This window comes from Dipodomys ordii, unplaced genomic scaffold, assembly GCF_000151885.1.
Source record: "Dipodomys ordii isolate 6190 unplaced genomic scaffold, Dord_2.0 Scaffold53, whole genome shotgun sequence".
NCBI lineage: Eukaryota > Metazoa > Chordata > Mammalia > Rodentia > Heteromyidae > Dipodomys > Dipodomys ordii.
In genome coordinates this window covers 6,385,950-6,406,567 of record NW_012267269.1, presented here as the reverse complement: position 1 = coordinate 6,406,567, position 20,618 = coordinate 6,385,950, and the positions used below count along the sequence as shown (strand labels likewise).

Below are 20,618 nucleotides of genomic sequence, written 5' to 3'. Positions count from 1 at the left end.
CAGGGGAGAAACTCCTTCTTTTCAGTTCTTCACAACTTATTACTTTCACGAAATCTGGGCCTTTCTGTAGCTGAGAATCCTAGACTATAAGGAAGCCTTCTCACTTTCCTTTACAAAGACCTAGAGATACTTCAATACAGAAATTACAACTATCACCAGTTTATTAAGAATCTGTTCCTGAGTGTGAATCTCTAGCCTCAGTCACAAAGGGCAGGCTTCAGTTTCCTCAGAACCACAATAGAATGAATCTGTCTCCTTCACATATGTGAATTCTCAAAAGCTAACTCACTAAAGTTGTCTTTTCAAAGTTGGTTCTTTAGGATAATACAAACTTCTGTGGCTCTGACTCGGGACTGTATCTAGATATTAAATGAAATTATGAAATCTCAGACCTGAAACTATATTTACCATATAAACTGTTATCATCACTGCATGAGTTAGTGGCTCTGAGAATAAGTATTTAGCTGAAATGAATCTTAGAAGGGGTTTATTGAAGTTTGTTCAAAAGCCTCCTTTTCTAGCCTGTAATGTGTATGCAACTAGAAATGAGCTCTAAAATCTGATTTAAGATAAAGTTAGTGCATTTGTGGAAGAAGTTCAGGCCCCAACTCATAAGGCTACTTCCCAGGTCTAAAGATCAGTTTAAATGATACATATTTTAGACATTCAGGTGGTTTTTTTTCTTAGACAAGGTCTCACTATATAGCCCAGACTGGTCTTGAACTGTGCTCAAAGGATCATCTTGTCTCATCCACCCAAGAAGATGAGACTACAGATGTATACCACTACTAGCTGCTATCAGAATTCTCTTCTCCAAAATAGAATGAAACAACATATACAAAACTATGAGGAAAAAATTTACATGCACAGTAACTCTAAACTTCTTTAAAAAAAGAAAAATGAACTATTCAACTTGGAAGGGACAGGAGGAAAAAAATGGAAGAAAAACGAGGGAAGAGTCACACTGCACGAAAAGAAATGTACTCATTATGTGACTTATGTAACTGTAACCCCTCTGTACAACACCTTTATAATAATGATAAACAAAGAAGAGAAAAGGAAAAGAAAAGAAAAGAATTCGAGTATAAGAACAAAAGATTCTTAGACATATACTCTGAAATATTTTCTTACAAAATTCTCTAGTTAAGTTAGGTGCTGGTATCTCATGCCTGTAATCCTAGCTACTGAAGAGATTGAGATCTGAGAACTGGGGTTCAATGTTACCCTGGGCAGAAAAGTTTTTGAGATTCTTATCTCCAGTTAACTAGAAAAAGGCTGGAGGTAGAAATATGACTTAAGTGACAGAGTATAAGCCTTGAGTGAAAAAGCCAAGTGAGTGTGCAGGGTCTAAACTCAAGTTCAAGTACAAACTCAAGCTCAAGTTTAAGCTTTAGTACACACACATACACACACACACACACACACACATGCATGCACACACACACACACACACACACACAGAGGTTGAGTTCCAACCCTGTCAGAGATAAGAACATAGTGGTCTTCTGCTTATTTGCAGAAACCAGATACTGGTAGCTCACACCTTTGGTTTTAACGATGCAGGAGGCTGAGATAATCACAGTGCCAAGGCAAGGAAGTACAAAAGACTCATCTCCAATTAACTGCCCAAAAAAGCCAGAAGCGATGATAGGGTTCTGGTGGTAGATCACTGGCCTTGAGCAAAAAAACTCAGGGACAGCACTTGAAGTGAGTTCAAGCCCCAAGACCAGCACCATAAAAAGGAAAAGACAAATAAGAAGAAAAAAGAAATATAAACCATAAAAACTAAGGTCCATAATATCCAGTGTTGTTGGGGAAATGGGTAAATAAGCATTTCTGTGTTGGGAACACATTGATTCAACCTTATGTAGTAAATTTCACAATACCTACAAAAATGTTAATTAATATATCCTGTTTCATAAATTCTGTCTAGAAACCCATCCTAGAGTCATAACCTTACATATACTCAAAAAAAGTATTGTCACAAATTCATTATCTTTAAAAATTAAAATAAAAGTACATGACAATAAGAAATGGTTAGAGTATGGTATGTCTGCTTTATAGAATACACTGATGATGCTAATAAATATGCAAACAGATTGGCAAATAGTGACTTTGAAAAATGTCTACATTATAAGTTTAGAACCATTTTTAATCATTTGAAGTGAATGAGCATATAAACACTTTCTTTCATAGATTTAGAAATGATACCCTAATTTCACTGGAGTGTAAGGTCTGCCCTGGAATTTGCAGGCCCAGTGCAGTCACCTCCCTACCCCTTGGCTAAATTTCCACCCAGTAACTGGCACACCTAGAAGCAGTCACCTCCCCCTTCTGCTAGGTCACATCTGGATCATGTGGCCACACCTTTCCCTCACCTGGCCATACCTCTTCTGTCCCTGGGCTAGATAAGACCTGGAGCAGGGGTGGGTCACCCTTTCCTTTTTCAGCCATCCCTCTCCACCATGCACAGAGGGGGCAGCAGTTTGGTAAATAAACTTCTTTTCCAGCCTGAATATCTATGGTGTTTTCTTCATCGGCTACCTAATGAAACCTACCTATTTAATATACCTTACATGAGTTACTTGGTTCTCAATTCCATGTACAAGGATCTGATTTCCTATACCTAGCTTTCTCTATATCCCTAGAAGAAATTAGGACTTGAAAGAACTCTCATACCTCTAATACTGCTAAAGCTTTTCAGTCCTGCTATTTCATATTTTTCATCAGAAACCAATTAAAAAGCAATTCAAAAAAAAGTACAATTTTTAAGAACAAATTTTAAGTCAAGTGTTATTGGCCACACCTGTAATTCTAGCTTCTCAGAAGGCTAAGCTCTGAGAACCACAGTTCAAAGCTAGCCTAGGCAGGTAGTCCACAAGATTCTGGTCTCCAATTAACCAGCCAAAAGCCAGAAGTGAAGCTGTTGGCTCAAGTGGTAGAGTGCCAGCCTTGAACAAAAGCTCAAGCCCCATTACCAGCATTAAAAAAAAAGAAAAAAGAAACAAGTTTTACCACTTACTACTTCGACCAGTGTCATTTTTTTTTTGTATTTTCCAAAAGTATACAGACTTAAATCAGTTAGAGAAAAAGACTGAGGGTATAGCTCAGTGGTAAAATGCTTGCCTAGCATGTGTAAGGTATATTAAGGAGGTAGGTTTCATTAGGTAGCCGATGAAGAGAACACAATGCAGTATTCAGGTTTGAGAAGAAGTTAATTTACCAAACTGCTGCCCCCAATGTGTAAGGTGGTGAGGCATGGCTGAAAAAGGAAAGAGGTGACCCACCCCTGCTGCAGGACTTATCTAGGCCAGGGACAAGAAGAGGTGTGTCCAGGTGGGGGAAAGGTGTGGCCACACTGGATCCCGGATGTAACCTCAGAGTCTGGGACCCTCAGAGGCATGTGACCGGAGGTGGCCCAGGCTGTGACCTAGCAGGAGGGGAAGGTGACTGCTTCCTGGTGTGCCAGTTACCTAGGTAACAGATACTGGGTGGAAACTTAGCCAAGAAGTAGGGAGGTGCCCCTGTGCAGACCTTACAGCATGCACAAAACTCTGGGTTCAATCCCAACCCTGAAAGAAAAAAACATTATCTTTTTATTAAGGTCTATGACAAATACAAAGTTAAACCTGACTTCATGGATAAACAGTAAATAACCACAATGTCTTTTATAGTACTTGTCTTCACCATAGTTTAACAGAGGCACAAACACAAAAAAAGTTATTGAATTTGAGAAAGTAGGCTTCTGAGAAACACTTTTAGGAACTGGCATTAACCTTCAGACAGACAAGCTACTAGATAGAGTCTGTGGTATGCAAGTATGCAGACAGTTAATTAACAAATCAAAGCAAAGGCTCTAATCAGGGCAAAAGGAACTGATTAGATATTATGCCTAACTTATTCAGAGTATAATGAGTTCAGAAGATATTAACGAAAAAGGCATTTCCAGGAGCCTACAAGCTATTGCCACTTCAGCACCCGAATTACATCTCCATCTCATAGTCAACATGTCCAAAATTGAACTCATGCTCTCCCCACACACCTGGTCTTCCAATGTTCCCTTTCTTCATGTGAGAAAAATCAAACTAGTAATCAAGATGTCATCTTTACTCTATCCTTTTCAGACATCATATTCAAGCCACCACAAACACTTCATCCCTAAATACTTCATAAATCTATTTCTTCCATCTCTAGTTGAAACAACCATTATCTCTCAAGTGAAAAACAGCCACAGCCACCTAAACTATTGAAGTAAGGAGGCCAGGTCTGGCCAGCGCCATATTGGCCACATGGTGGATTATAGGTCTGGCATCTTGTCTTCATGCTGGGGGAAGGAAACCACTCCCCCCTGCCCCCTAATCACCTGCCTCCCAGGTAATGGGCATGCCTGGACCCCTGGAGGCAGGGGCAGGCACTTGGCTGATAGGTTACTGAATCTGTCAGTCTAGTGCCTGGGACTGGGAATTTCCTGGCCCCTGCTCCAACCTATTTAGGCCCAGACCAGCCTAGCCACAGGACTCCAATGCCACATGTGTCTCCGTGATTGTGTCCTTTGTCCTGTCTCCTGGCTCATCTCCAGTCATCATGGAGTCCCAATTCAGCTCTCCATTGGAGCTGAATTGGTTTGTTGGTATTGTTCCTGTTATTTCTTTCCTCTTTAGCATGTTTCCTACTGTGTTATGTGTATTCATGCTGCAGGTCTTTGTAATAACTAAAGGCCTGCAGCCTGTTAACTGTATAATAAAGATTCCAATATTCTATATTTTTAAATGTGGCTTCTGGGATGATTTACCTTACAACACTATCTTCCTGTATCTACTTATCTCTGCCTACCTCAAAACCAACACTTCCAGTTTTTATTTTTCATTTTTTTTTTGGGGGGAGAGGTTCGGTCATGGGGCCTGAACTCTGGGCCTGGGCTCTGTCCCTCAGCTCTTCAGCTCAAGGTTAGCGCTCTCCCACTTGAGCCACAGCGCCACTTCCAGCTTTTTTTTCTGCTTATGTGATGCTGAGGAATCGAACCCAGGGCCTCATGCATGCTAGGCAAGTGCTCTACTGCTGAGCCACCTTCCCAGCCCCACACTTCCAGTTTTATTTTCATTTTTTTTTCCTCAAGGCTAGCACTTTACCACTTTGAAACTCAGTACCATTTTAGGTTTTCTAGTGGTTAATTGGAGATAAGAATCTCACAGACTCTTCTGCCCAAGCTGGCTTTGAACCATGATGCTCAGATCTCAAGTCTCCTGAGTAGCTAGGATTACAGGTATGAGCCACTGGCACTAGGCCATTTATCTTCTATTAATGGTAGTATTACAGTTTGAACTCAGTCCTATAATTTGAGCCTCTCTCCAACCCCAATTTTATCTTCATTTTGCAGCCACACTGGTAAGTTTGGACCACTGATATCTACTTACTATATAAAACACTTGGGCTGGGAAGATGGCTCAGTGGTAGACCGCTTGCCTTGCATGCCTGAGGCCCTCCCTGGGTTAGATTCCTCAGTACCATATAAGCAAAAAGAAAAAAAGCCGGAAGTGGCGCTGTGGCTTAAGTGGTAGAGCCCTAGCCTTGAGCTGAAGAGCTGAGGGACAGACAGCACCCAGGCCCAGAGTTCACCCAAAAAAAAAGAAATGTACTCATTAAAAAATAAAATAAAACACTTAAGTAACTGGGCATGGTGGCGCATGCCTGTAATCCCAGACTCCAAAGAAGCAGGAAGATCCACCAGTCAGAGGTCAACCTGGGCTACAGAGTGAGACCTCTTTTTGTTTGTTGGAGTTCATGTCTCAAAAATAAAAAAACAATTCTCACTTCAGTAGATTCTTTCTGCACCCATAATATACACCAAATTCTCCAGATCATCCAGCAGGGCCTTGTCCAGTCTCTTGCTTTGAGCATTCATTCAGCCATCCTAGCAGCCATCTTTCCTCCCATAACAGATCTGGTTAATGCTGTTTCCTATTACTGGAAAGTTCTACCCTCCCCCATTTGCCTAGATAACTTCCATTTATTCCTTAATCTCATCCTGAGTGTTGCTTCCTCAGGTAAGAATTCCCTAGCCTTCAAGAATCACAGTCAAGACTTAATATTCTCCCAGCAGTAAGTATATTGTGACTGATTAAGTTTCCCTTGTGTAGTTTACAGGACAAGTTCAAATGTAGGATTATGTAATCATGGCAATCTGCCCTCTAAAGCAAAAGCACAGGAGTATATCAATTATGTCTGCTTTACCCACTCTGACATCACAGCACCAAACCAGGAATATGGAGATAATAAATGCACTCAATAAATGTTTTTAATTAATAGATGACTCAATATAAATGCATATGGCTAGGGTACAATTGTGGCTCCACTCCAGAAGAAACATCTGAAGGTAATCTCTAGTCCTATAATTACAAGGTTTTACACGTACAAACTGAAGTTAGAATATCTGATCCCCTTATTAATACCAAAATTCGTTATTTGCTTTCTTAATAAATGAATATAAATAGTACTACTGGTTGTATTTATAAAAGGCTAAAAATTTCAGGAATTACACATTCAGCTAATAAAGAAGTTGGAAATACTGGAAAAGTAAAATTTATATAATATACTAATGAGATAGCCTTGTTGAAATCAGCTTTTTTTGATAAAATTTTGTTTGCTAATTTGTGTTTATTGAACACATAACACTGATACATGGACTAATACTTAACCCATATGGTTACAGCATTAAAACTTGCTGACAGAATAAGAGAAAAATTCAAGTATTATATTGAAATTTAACAGCTGTGTTGAAGACTACCAGTCATGTAGCTAAATCAATCAACCCATAAATTAACTCCTAGAGAGATTTAGATATAATACATTATGTAATGTAAGAATAGTTGCAATAAATAGTAATAAATAAAATTTTAGAAGATGCTATGAAAATATAGAAGCAGAAACTTGAGTTCTGCACCACAGCCAAGAGCTTCTAACCATTAGAAGCTAGAACAATGGCATAGAACCAATTTTTCCAGAGCTTCCAAAATGAACTAACCCTGATAACTGGTTGTAATCTTCTGTCCTCCAGAATTGTGGAAGAATACACTTCTGTTATTTTATGGTTATTTGTTATAGGAGTTTATGATCGTTTGTTATAGTAGACCTAAGAAACTGATTTACACAGCTGATACAACTCCTAAATCTGTGGTGGAGGCCAAGAAATTCCAATTTCTATCTGGCAGACTCTTCTACATAAGGGATGATAACTCAGAAACAGGTGGTGTCCTATGAACTAAAAAAGCAGAGGAGATCAATCTATAATAACAGACTAGAATGAAACATACAGCTTCTAAACAATTTGTTTTTGAGGCCTACATATCCTATTCTTGGCTATACAGTACCACCCTTATTTGAAAACATGCAAAATCACCCTTTACAAACTCACTAGTTAAAATGTTTTTTTATACCCGGTGGCAAAAGGTTTTACATACTCAAAACCTGCTGCTGATGGCCCTTCAATAAAGGTCAGCTAGAGCAAGTCCTTGAATGTATGCCAAGAAAAGCTAAATTTACTCAAGAACACTATAAGAGAGTGCAAGAGACTGCAAAAGTGAACCACAATTGCAGTAGCAACAGACAATACAAAAGGAACCTGAAATTTCATTGGGCATAAAAGCCCAATCATGCAAGAGTATGAATCAAAAATTATATTGAAGATTCCAAAATATAAATTGACAGAAAAAATGCCCCAAAACCACTTATGCAATTGCTTTTCATTACGTAGATATTATATGATCACTATTGTGCATATGAATAATATAGTTCAGGTTTCTTCTGTTTGGGGTTTACTTGCCTATAACACTAAGCATTGCTCATCTAAGCTCAGTCTCCTTTGGAATAGGAGGCAAATAATGTTTAGCTTTTGACTTTCAAAACATTTCAAACATGAAGCTCAAATAACTACTCATATCTGATAAGGGATAAAATTTTCAAAAAGTATTTTGTTTGAAGAGCATGGCATAAGCATCCCAAAAGGGAGTCATTCCTAGGTATCCTGAAAGCAAGTCACACAAATGTGGCCAAGTGTTCCTTCATTACAACAGGATTTAAGATGGATGAAAAGGATAACTGGTCAACCTTAAATACACATATATATATATACACACACACACACACACACACATATACACACACACAGTAAGAGAGCAGCACAGATGAGTCATAAACTTTAATGATCAAATAATTGCCTAAATTCATTATACAATTATGAGAAAGAAGATACAAAGCTACCAGAAGGAAAGAAAAAATTTGAAGTTAAAAAATAGTTGTGGGAACTTTTGGTAAAATGAGTGGGAAAAATATTCTTTAAAAGAAAAACCTAAGTAGGCTGCCACAAGTCAGGAGGCTGAGACTTGGAGAATCATGGATCAAAGTCAACCTGGGCACAAAAGTCTGAGATTCCATCTCCAATTAAGCAGAAAACACCTGGAGTAAAGGTATAGTTCAAGTGGCAGAGAACCAGCTGACAACAAGAAAACCAAGTGACAACAGGGGACCTAAGTTCAAGCCACGGTACTGCCAAAAAACAAAGAGAAAGAGAGAATAAGAGATATAATGCCATTGAGCTTTTCTTGAGAAACTTCTGCATATTTACTTGTAAGTGCAAGAAAACAGCCAGATTTCTTCTCGAGAATTTTTCCATTATAAAAGTAGCATGTGTTCAGAAGCCACTATTCTAAATCCCCTAGTAACATCTTAGTATAAACACATGACTTTTAATATGGAAGATTTTGTGACAAAGCTTTCAGTCAGATCAACAAACTTAAAAAGAAATAGGGCAGAATGTCCTAGATGAGAAAAGTGGCTGGAATCACTTTTCTGTTTATGAGCTTCAAGTTGAGTGAGATCTTGGGCTTTTAGAGGAAGAAAAAGATTTGAGGGAAAAAGGAAAGAACATCTGAAAACAAGCTAATAGGCTTAAAATGAAAATGTAAAAGACAACATGGGGAACAAAACATGGTCTACTAATTCTGACACTCTCTGATAAGAATAAAATGATCAATGAGATCAGTGTATGCTATCACTCCTAAAGCTTGGAGAAAATTTCACAATTGCACACTTCCTTGTTTCTTAATCTCTTGCCAAATAAAAGAATGAAGTGAAATCTTTAATAATACAAGAAGATATGAAGCCACCTCCTTGGGGGCTAGCCATTTTCTACATAACAAAATAGTTAAGTTTCCCAAGGAAGTAAATCATCACTAACAGAGAAGACCCTGACATACAAAATTTATTTAAAAAATTATCTTAAATTTTAGTTGATTCTCAGAATCAATTCTAATCATTGACTTTTATTAATCCATGATCAAGGATTCTCTGAATCCAAGAGCTCTAGCAATTCTATACTATTCTATGATTTTATTTAAAAATAGACTTTAGGCATCTCAGAAAGTATAATTTCCCACATATTAATATACCTTATAGTCTCAAAATACACCAAACATAGTCCTTTCCCTGGTTGGAAGTAAAAAGGCACACACATCAAATGCTAACCTAGTTTATCCAGAGTATAACCTTCCTACCAAACACATTTTTTAAAGTGGGGGAGGGGAAAGCAATTGAGCTGAAATTACAGGCTGTCATGACATCTCAATATCAAGAACTGAATACCTGGTTCCACAAGAGTGTAGGATTTTATTCACAATCCTGTTACTAAGCAACTATAACAATGGCTGCATGAGCTTTCCAGAGGCTAGCACAGTTGAGGAAAAAGAAAAAAAGAAAGAAAATAGGAAATTCCTTGCTCCAGGGATGTTTATCTCAAGATAAATTCAATATAAAAATAAAACAAAAACAAGCTAAACTCAAAATGAGCAATCTTTCAAAGAACAAGAAAAGTATATATTACTATATATCATTCACTTTAATTTCAGTTTGGGTTAATTTCAAAACTCACATTCAGTGGGTGATAATGATTTCCTTACTCTGTATTCTTTGTGGTCCCTTCTTTGTTTCACCCTCTCCAGGGAAGTAATTTTTTTCCCAATTTCCTTACTGATTAAAAGAACATTTTAGAGGCCTTAAATCCATGTCTTTGTTTACAGAAGCTATAAAAACTAGTTTACAGTTGTTTCATGTTGCCTCAGCTTTGAACCAAGAACACTCATGGACATCAAACTATTCTTTTGAAGACAACAGTCTCTCAACAGAGCCAGACACTTTCCCAGCCACTCCCTTAAGCTGAGACAACCAGAGCACTGAAAATGTCAAGCCTTTTTCAAAGTTAGACTATACAATGAAGCAGGCTCTAAACCAAGTCTCACAAATTATGGGCTGGGTTTCAGATGTGGAGTAGACTTCTATCTCTGTCCTAAGAGTCCTATATGGACTAGACCTGCAAGGACCAATAAGCAGGCTACAGGGCTGAGAATCTCAACTACTATATTCTCTAAATATATATTTTATAGAAAGCTTCTGGCTATTAGCTTTGACTCCCCCCACCTCTCACCCACTACCCCATTGCCTTAAGAATGCTAGCAAAATGGAAAGATAAGGTTTAGAATTACTGTTTTACATCAAAGATAAGAATCATAGGGCTAGCAGTTCTCTCAATGTGCCTTTGGATTCTGATAAAGCTCTACTTTAAGAATAGAAATAGAGACAATTAGGAACTTAAATAACTAGAAATGGAAATCTAGGGTCGCAGATAAAATCATTCCTGCTCTTAGATCAAAGTCAGAGATAGCTATATCCACAAAATCCCCTGAGGAACATTTGGTAGAAAAGACTGTGGTGGGTCTTCTGTCTTTAATTAGCTATGTTTCTCAAATTTGACTCTCCTTTTGCTTTGTTCACAAAAGCATATACAATGCTAAGTTTAATCTTTGTAATTACTACAAACCTCAAAGCTCTGCTACTTGAAATAAAGCAAAAGAAGCACATTTCTGACATCCAAATAATTATAACTCCTTCTGCCAACAATAGAGGAAATTTAGCACTTTATTAAACAATTTATGATCAAACTGTTTCAAAAATTAAACTGAAAACCAGTCATAATAGCACAAGCCTTTAATCTCAGAGTTCAAGAGGCTGAGGTGGGAGGGTCACTTAAGCCCAAGAGTTTTGGACCAACTGGACACCATAGCAAGACTTCATCTCAAAAATCAATAAGCCAGGCACCAGTGGCTCACACCTGTAATCCTAGCTACTAGGAAGCTGAGATCTGAGGATTGAAGTTCAAAGCCAGCCTGGGCACCGAAGTCCATGATACTTTTATCTTCAATAAACCACCAGAAAACCTTTTAGATCTGGGGCTGGGAAGGTGGCTCAGTGGGAGAGCACTTGCCTTGCATGCATGAGGCCTTGGGTTCGATTCCTCATCCTCAGCACCGCATAAGCAAAAAGAAAAAAGCCGGAAGTGGCACTGTGGCTCAAGTGGTAGAGTGCTAGCCTTGAGCTGAAGAGCTGAGGGGCAGCGCCCAGGCCCCACGACCAGACCCAAAAATAAAAAATATTAAAAAATAAAAACTAAGATTACTGAAAATTATAATAGATGACAAGCTTATTCACTATTAGCAAAGCCTATACTTTGAGGTTTATAAGAGTGATGATGGATTTACATGGAAGTGTGAAGCGTATCTTATACCAGCAAAATTTATAAAATAAACTTCTAGAATTAAAGGTATACTGTAACTTGGTCTAACTACTATGTAAAACACACAGAAGACTTTGACCTTGTCTCTGTAGCTGCTGAGACTGTCCTACTCTGTTTTTTTCTATTTCCCCTAGAAACAATTTTTTTACAAATATTCTATGTACATATATATAGACACATACATATGTATACATGCATATGTAGATTATATGTGTGTGGATATATACATATATGCACATATGTATACATACATGAGTTTTGTATATGTATATCCCTAGTTCAAAAAAAAACAGAAATAGTAGTCCAATATATATAATGCTTTTTTACATTGTATTTTTATTTAGTGAAAAAAAATTATTAGAGCTCATTCCATAAAATATAAAAAGGGAATAAATCCTGTATTTTAAGACTTACAAGTAGTAAAATTTCATGATGAAGGTATATTTTTCTGTTTATACATTTTAAGACATTTGAAAACAAGGGAAAACAAATCCCATTATCTTATCTGCATCTGACAAATAAAAGGAATAAGGCAAAATCTAAGCAGCTTGCTTAATATCAATTAATAAATGAGAAGGAGAGAGACACAAAAAAATTTAACTTTACACTATAAATGAGCAAGTAGCTCAGCCAAGAAGAGAGAAATAAAATGGGCAGAAAAAAAAAAGATGTATGAATTTATCCTGACCCTAAAGACGACGTCAGGAGGAAAAGAAGAGTCCATGCAAAGGCTCAGGAAGAGCGAACCCTTGTGTACATCTGAACAGATAAGTCAGAAGGAAATACAGCTTCAATAGGAGGCTGCCTCTTGTCTGAGAAGGACTTATTTATATATGACACTGTAAGGTTTGAACTTATAACAATAGTGAACAAAATTTAAAGGAAAGTCAAGGTTCTAAAATTATACAGAGAGGGTAAATATGATCTAAGTACATTACATGTATGTACAACAGTGTCATCATGAAAGCCCTTGCTAGGTATAACTTGATATAAAGAAATAAAAAATAAAATTTAATTTTAAAAGTATACAAAGAGATGATCAAAATGAACAGAATAGAGTTTATTAAGAAAGATAAAAAGGCTAGAGGTTATGTAGTGTAATAATCTTCAAGGACAGGAAGGCATCTTGTACAGATTGATAGTTATAGCAATTCTCCTCCACTGAAGACAGCAAAAGAGATTAAGTACTCTACTCTATGTTAAAAAAGAAAAAAAAAACTGAGTTTTAAAAAAAAAAGTAAGGGCTGGGAAGGTGGCTCAGTGGTAGAGTGCTTGCCTTGCATGCCTGAGGCGCTGGGTTTGATTCCTCAGTACCACATAAGCAAAAAGGAAAAAGCCGGAAGTGGCACTGTGGCTCAAGTGGTAGAGCGCTAGCCTTGAGCTGAAGAGCTGAGGGACAGCGCCCAGGCCCAGAGTTCAAGGCCCCACGACCGGACCCAAAAAACAAAAACAAAAAAAAGTAAGAAGTAACCCCATGGAAGAGCACAGAAAAAGAAAAAAACAAAAAGGAAGAGGAAGGCTAGGTAAAAGTTAGGAGAGAGCCAAAACACAGATAATTTAAAGTAAGCAAAAAGCAGGCATTTAAGTACATTTCTTGAAAAAAAGCAGAAGAAAAATGTATCTCCTTTTCCAGGAACTATTTCGGGTGTTGGTATCTTGGGATTTTTTTCTGTGTAGCAGTGCTGGGGATGGAAACCAGGGCCATATACATGCCAGGCAAGCTCTACCACTGAGCTATCTCCCAAGGCCTCAATAAGTATAACAAGAGATACTCAAGGGTTTAAATATGCATGACCATCTTAGAATGCAAGAGACCCTTTATATGCCTTGCAATTTTATTACCCTTAATCTGTATGGATGAAATCTGGCTATTCCAAACAAATTCAAAGAATAAAATATTCTTGGGGAGGGAAGAGTTAGAGAGGTGGGGAGGGAAGGGATAGTAGGGGAAAAACAAAGGAGGAGGTAACAATGCTCAATAAGAAATGTACTCATTAGGGCTGGGAAGGTAGAGTGCTAGTCTTGAGCTGAAGAGCTGAGGAACAGCACCCAGACCCAGAGTTCAGGCCCCATGACTGGCAAAAAAAGAAAAAAAAAGAAATGTACTCATTACCCTACTCATGTAACTGTAACTCCTCTGTACAGTATTTTTACAATAATATATATATATATATATATATATATATATAAGAATAAACTTTCTTTATTTGGAATAATCACAGAGAAAATATCCACAAATCACAAAATACCTTTAAAGGTATTAGTGCTCTCACTTTCTTACACACATTACTAATGCTGACAGTTGACTGAAGGTTGACAATACAGTGTATAAACTGTAACACTGTAGAATTAGAAGTGTTTATGGGCAACCTTCACTCTTAAAACAAGTCAAAATTCTGTATTGCAGTACTGAATTATAAACTACTTGATAAACTACAGTGATAAATTGAACCTCAGAACTTAAGTATACCAAATGATGAAAAGGTTTAAATTCACATGATTTTTGTCAAGCACCATGGCTCACACCTATTATCCTAGCTCCTCAAGAGGCTGAGGTTTGAGGATTATGGTTCAAAGCTATCAAGAACAGGAAAATCTAGGAAACTCTCATCTCCAATTAACTACCAAAAAGCCAGAAGTAGAGCTGGAGCTCAAGCAGTAGAGTGTCACCCTTGAGGGGAAAAGTTTAAGGACAGTACCCAGGCCCTATAATCAAGCCCTACTATCAGCACAGAAAAATAATTTTGTTTTTTAAAATCACATGATTTTAACCAAATATGAAATATCAACTGCATAATATTTTAAGAGAAAGAAAATCAATTATCAAATCAAGACTGTTATTTAACAGAGAATTAATGACTTTTCCTCAAAACTGAAATCATTAATCAAATACGAAGTAAAGTGTACCTGGTTGAAGGAATCAGATTGAGTATCCCATTGAGCACATAGCTGAACTCTGCATGATCTTGAGCAACAAGTGCCACCAGACCCTCACAACAGGCTGTTCGAACTACTACATTGTCACTGCAACACTTCTCCCACAGTAAGTTCAAAGCTGGAGTCTGAAATCAAAACAGTGATTAAAAGACACTTCTGATGAGCAGCAAACACACGAGCACAGCCATTCATCAATGAGTAATTCATTCACAGTAGTTTTCTGTACAAATGAGATGCTGTTGTCACTCTGTTCCTAGAGTAATCTAAAGTCAATTTCCAAGAGAGAATTTCTCTTTCTCTTTCTCTCTCTCTTTCTCTCTCTCTCTCTCTCTCTCTCCCTCTCCGTCTTTCCCTCTCTCTCCCTCTCTCCCTCTTTTCCTCCCTTTCCCTCTTCCTCTGTCTCCCTTCCCTCCTCATTCCAAAACAATGCTGGCTACATATACAGGTACAACCCATGTTCAAGCAGTATCACACAGTGAAGTCTCTGCTCTAACAAATGCTTCAATCAAGAAATTTAACCAGACACCAATGGTAGTAATAGTTAATCTAAGTTAACCCCCAAACACTATCCATGTTTCAAGCCTTAAATGGGAAAGATATTTTCAGAAAATGTCCCTACCACCAACCTCTACCACCTCCATTCATCTACCACCCACAATGTTCCTGCTGTAATTTGTTCATGTCTAATGTGGGTGCTGATAGAAGAGAAAAAAGTAGAACAGAGAAGCAAGGAGCTGCTCTTCCCATGGCTACCAACAAAAGCCTAAACAACTTGCCCAAGAAAATCACTGACTATGTCTATTTTTCCCTCTTTTACTGTGGGCCCTTCTTCCTTAATATGAAAGTACAAAAAAAAAAGGTGTATAAGTAGATGCAAATACTGATTTTGAAAAATTCTATAAAAGAAAAGTCTAGCTTTTTTAACTTTCTCAGAAACTTTGGATCCCCCCCCCCAAAAAAAAGACTCACTGATGATAATAAATCTACATTTAAATGTATTATGAATTAAATGCATTTCCTAGTTTGGTTTTTATTAAATATCAACAATAAATACTGGCTTTAATCCTACCTACTCATAAGACTAAGATTTGAGGATCAGAGTTCAAAGCCAGCCCAGGCAGGAAAGTTCATGAGACTCTTTATCTCCAATTAACCACAAGAAAACTGGAAGTGGAGCTGTGGCTTAAAGTGGAAGAGCACTAGCCTTGAGCACAAAGGCTCAGGGACAGCACCTAGACCCTGAGTTCAAGACCCATGACTGAAAAAAAAAATCAAAAAGAACACATAAGGAAGCTATACAGGATTAATAAAAACTAAGGAAAGGATTCTCAAAGCTGCCACGGAGAAGAAAACAATCATCTATAATGGTAAACCAATCAGAATAACCAGATTTCTCAGCAGAGACCATGAAAGCAAGGAGGGCCTGGAATGAGGTATGCCATGCCCTAAAGACAAATAACTATCAACTAAGAATAATTTACCCAGCTAAACTGTCATTCATAGTGGAGGCACAAATAAAAACCTTCCACAGCAAGGAAAAACTGAAGCAATATATCACTACCAAACCAGCATTACAAAATCCTCAAAGACGTTCTACACATCGAAAACCAACAAGAATGTGATATTGGCAGTGAAACAGCCCCCAAACACAGAACTACATAATCACAGCAAGAATCAAGCCACAGTCCCCACAAACAGATAGATAAAAAGGCAGGAACTGACAAACACCTCTCAATCCTAACTCTCAACACCAATGGACTTAACTCTCCAATTAAATGACACAGACTGACTAGTTGGATCAAAAAGCAAGATCCATCTTTGTGCTGTCTTCAAGAGACACATCTGGCCCCCCAAAACCCAAAAATTCTGAAAATAAAAGGCTGAAATAAAAGCTATCAAGCAAACAGTCCCCATATGCAGGCATGAGTTGCAATCCTAATATCAAATAAAGTAGACTTCAAATTAAACTAGTCAGAAGAAACAAAGAAGGGTATTAGATACTAATAAAGGAAATGCATCTACAAGAGGATATAACAATCCTAAACATCTATATACTGAAAATTAGAGCACTCACTTTCATCAAACAAACACTACTTAATCTAAAAACACACAGAGACCATAACACAGTGAGTGTTGGTGACTTTAACACACCACTGTCAACCCTGGACAGATATACATGGCAAAAACTCAATAAACTACAGAGCTAAACATCTGCATAGACCAACTAGACTTAACAAACATCTACAGAATATTCCATCCAACAATACCAGAATTTACATTCTTCTCAGCAGCACATGGATCATTCTCTAAAATAGACCATGTTTTAGGGCACAAAGCAAGTTTATGCAAATTCAGAAAGACTGGAATTATTACATGCATTTTTTCAGACCACAATGGAATGAAATTAGAGCTCAATGACAAAAGCCACAATAGAAAATTCTGTAACACACGGAGACTCAACAACACGTTGTTGAATCACCAATGGGTCATGGAAGATCAGAAATTCAAACATCTATGATATTTAACAAAAAGGAGCACACAAAATACCAGCTCCACTGGGACACAGCAAAGGCAATCCTCAGAGGAAAATAGGCTCTGACTTAGGCTCTGAGTGCCTATGTCAACAAATTGGAGAAAACTCAAACCAACAATTTAATGATACACCTTAAGCTCCTTGAAAAAGAGCGACAAGCCCACCGCCAATCCAGTAGACAGAAGCAAATAATTAAAATTAAATCAGAGTTAAATGAATTAGAGATCCCAAAAAAAAACATAGAAAGAATCAACAAGACAAAGAGTTGGTTCTTGGAAAAAATCAACAAAACTGACAGAATCTTAGCAAACCTCACCAAAAAGAAGAGAACACATCCAAATAAACAAAATCAGAGCTAAGAATGGAAACATCACCACAGAAACCAGCAAGATTCAGAATATCATAAGGGAATACTTTGCAGACCTTCATGCTAATGAATTCAAGAATATGGGAGAAATGGAAGAAATTCTAGCAAAAATTGATATCCCCATACTAAATTAAGAAGATTTAAACCAAATAGACCCATATCAAGTAATGAAATAGAAACAGCAATAAGAGACCTCCTTTCCAAGAAAAGCCCAGGACCAGATGGATTCACAGCCAAATTCTATAGGGCCTTCAAAGGAAAACTCACTCCTATTCTATTCAAAATCTTCAGTGAAATCAGAAATGAAAGCTCACTACCAAACTCATTCTATGAAACCACCATAATCCTCATCCCAAAACCAGACAGAAACTCATCAAAGAAAGAGAACTATAGACCCATTTCCCTGATGAACACTGATGCAAAACTTCTTAATAAAATTCTGGCCAACCGACTTTAACAAGTAATCAAAAAAAAATTATACACTGTGATCAAATAGGACTCATTCCAGGGATGCAAAACTGTTTCAAAATATGCAAATCAATTAACGTAATTCAACACATCAATAGAAGCAAGGACAAGAACCACATGATTATCTCCATACTTGCAGAAAAAGCATTTGACAGATCCAACATCCCTTTATGATGAAAGCTCTGAAGAAACTAGGAATCCATGGAGTATTCCTCAATATAATCAAGGCTGTATATGACAAACTTAAAGCCAGTATAATACTCAATGGTGAAAAGTTAAAGCTATTTCCTCTAAAATCAGGAACAAGACAAGGCTGTTTGCTCTCTCTACTCCTCTTCAATATAGTATTAAAATTCCTAGCTAGAGCAATAAGGCAAGAGGTAAACATAAATGGGATCCAAATAAGAAAAGAAGTAAAATTCTCCTTCTTTGCAGATGACATAATCCTCTATCTAGAGAATCCCATAGACTCCACTACCATGTTACTTTTGAACTTATCCAAAACTTTGGCAAAGTAGCAGGGTATAAAATCAATCCACAAAAATCAGTAGCTTTTCTCTATGCCAACAATGAGAAAAGAGAGGCAAGCAACTCCAACTGCAATATCCTCAACAAAAATAAAATACCTAGGAAGCAACTTATGAAAACTTCAAAAATCTGAAAAAGGAAATTAAAGCAGACATCAGGAAGTAGAATAACTTCCCATGTTCCTGGATTGGGAGGATTAACGTTGTGAAAATGGCAATATTGCCAAAGGCTATATACAAGTTCAATGCAATACTCATCAATATCCCAACTTCTTTCTTTAATGAAATAGAAGTAGCAATCTAAAACTTCATATGGAACGACAAAAGACCCCAAATAGCAAAAAACAATCCTTAGCAGGAAGAACAATGCTGGAGGAATTTCAATACCAAACCTCAAACTTTATTACAAAGCCATAGTACTCAAAACGGCTTGGTACTGGCACAAGAACAGGCCTGAGGCCAATGGAGTAGATTCAAAGACTCAGAAATGAACCCACTGACCTAAGGCCACCTAATCTTTGACAAGGGAGCCAAAAAAATAAGATGGAAAAAAGATAGCCTCTTCCATAAATGGTGCTGGCAGAATTGGCTAAACATGTATAAAAAACTAAAGTCAGATCCCTATATATCACCCTGCACCAGAACCATCTCCAAACGGATCAAAGACCTTGAGGTAAAAGCAAATACCTTGAAAATATTACAAGAAGAAATAGGAGAAGCACTAGGGCTCCTTGCACAGGTTGAAACTTTCTTAATAAAGATCCAGGAACACAAGAAATCAAAGAAAGCCTAGATAAATGAGATTGCATTAAACTGCAGAGTTTCTGCACGGCAAAAGATATAGCTAGCAAATATATCAAAACCCTACAGACACAGACTAAGAGATCTTTACCACCCATACAACAGACAAGGGTCTCATACCTGAAATATACCAACAGCTCAAGAAATTAAATTTCCCCCAAAACAAGCCCCAAAAGAAACAACCACTCCATTAAAAAGTAGGCTAAAGACCTTAAGAGAGATCTCTCTGAAGAGGAAATATAAATGGCCAAGAGACACATGAAGAATTGCTCAACATCTCTGCCTATAAAAGAAATGCAAATCAAAACAACATTGAGATTCCACCTTATTACCAGTTAGAATGTCCATAATCAAGAAATCTAACAGTGATGTGACCAAAAGGGAATGCTACTTCATTGTTGGTGGGAGTGTGAACTTGTTCAACTACTTTGGAAAGCAGTGGAGGTTCCTCAAAACATAAAGCTCCCCTATGACCCAGCAATCCCACTTCTGGGAATCTACCCAAATGACCAGAAACAAGGCCACACTAAAGCCACCAGTACAAAGATGTTCATCACAGCATTATTTACCAAAGCCAAGATATGTAACCAACCTAAATAACCCTTGGTAGATGAACGGATCAAGAAAATGTGGTACATATACACAATGAAATCCTATGCTTCCATCAGAAAGAATAGCATTGTTCCATTTATAAGGAAATGGAAAGACTTGGAAAAAATTATATTAAATGAAGTAAGCCAAACCCAGAGAAAAGCAGGTTGCATGATCTCCCTCATTTGTAAGAATATGTATATAGAGAATATGAATATGTATATTATATTCTTTTTTTAATAGAAAAGGTGATGAGCTATGATATTCTTAACAGGGGATCTCAATAACCCAAATGCTTAGTGCAAAGGACTATATATAATGAAGCACATTAACATGAACTCCAAATTATGGAAACAAGAAGTTCTCATTAGACCCTGTATATAGTTTGTTCTTTTTTCTCTATTGTTTTTATTCTTTCTTCATTTCTCTTAGTTTTTTGTACCTCCTGTTTCACATAATAGACAATGCAATATCTGATAGGGAAAGGGAATCATAGAAACAGCAGAACAACAGATGAACCACAGCAACATTTATACTCACTGGACACTATGTTGGAAATGAACATTACAACTTGGGCGGGGAGGGGGTAAGTGGGAGATAAAGAGGGATGGGGTAATGATAATTAAAAACAAATGTACTTATTGCCTTACATATGTAACTGTAACCCCCAGTTTATCATCTTTTCAATTAAAAAATAATAAAAAGAACACATAAGGAAGCTAGTTTTCCATTCCTTTGAGACAATTTATTAGAGAAATACATAAAATTAGGGGG

At 37.3% G+C, this 20,618-nt stretch overlaps 1 protein-coding gene across 2 annotated transcripts in view; it reads right to left on the bottom strand.

The window, feature by feature from the left end:
- The window catches only part of Focad (focadhesin), a 274,302-nt gene that overhangs the window by 212,229 nt on the left and 41,455 nt on the right, over nt 1–20,618 (bottom strand). For both annotated transcript variants that reach the window (XM_013020828.1, XM_013020829.1), the window contains exon 4: nt 14,528–14,682. In XM_013020828.1, the coding sequence (XP_012876282.1) occupies nt 14,528–14,682 (155 nt within the window). The remainder of the gene's footprint in view (nt 1–14,527; nt 14,683–20,618) is intronic.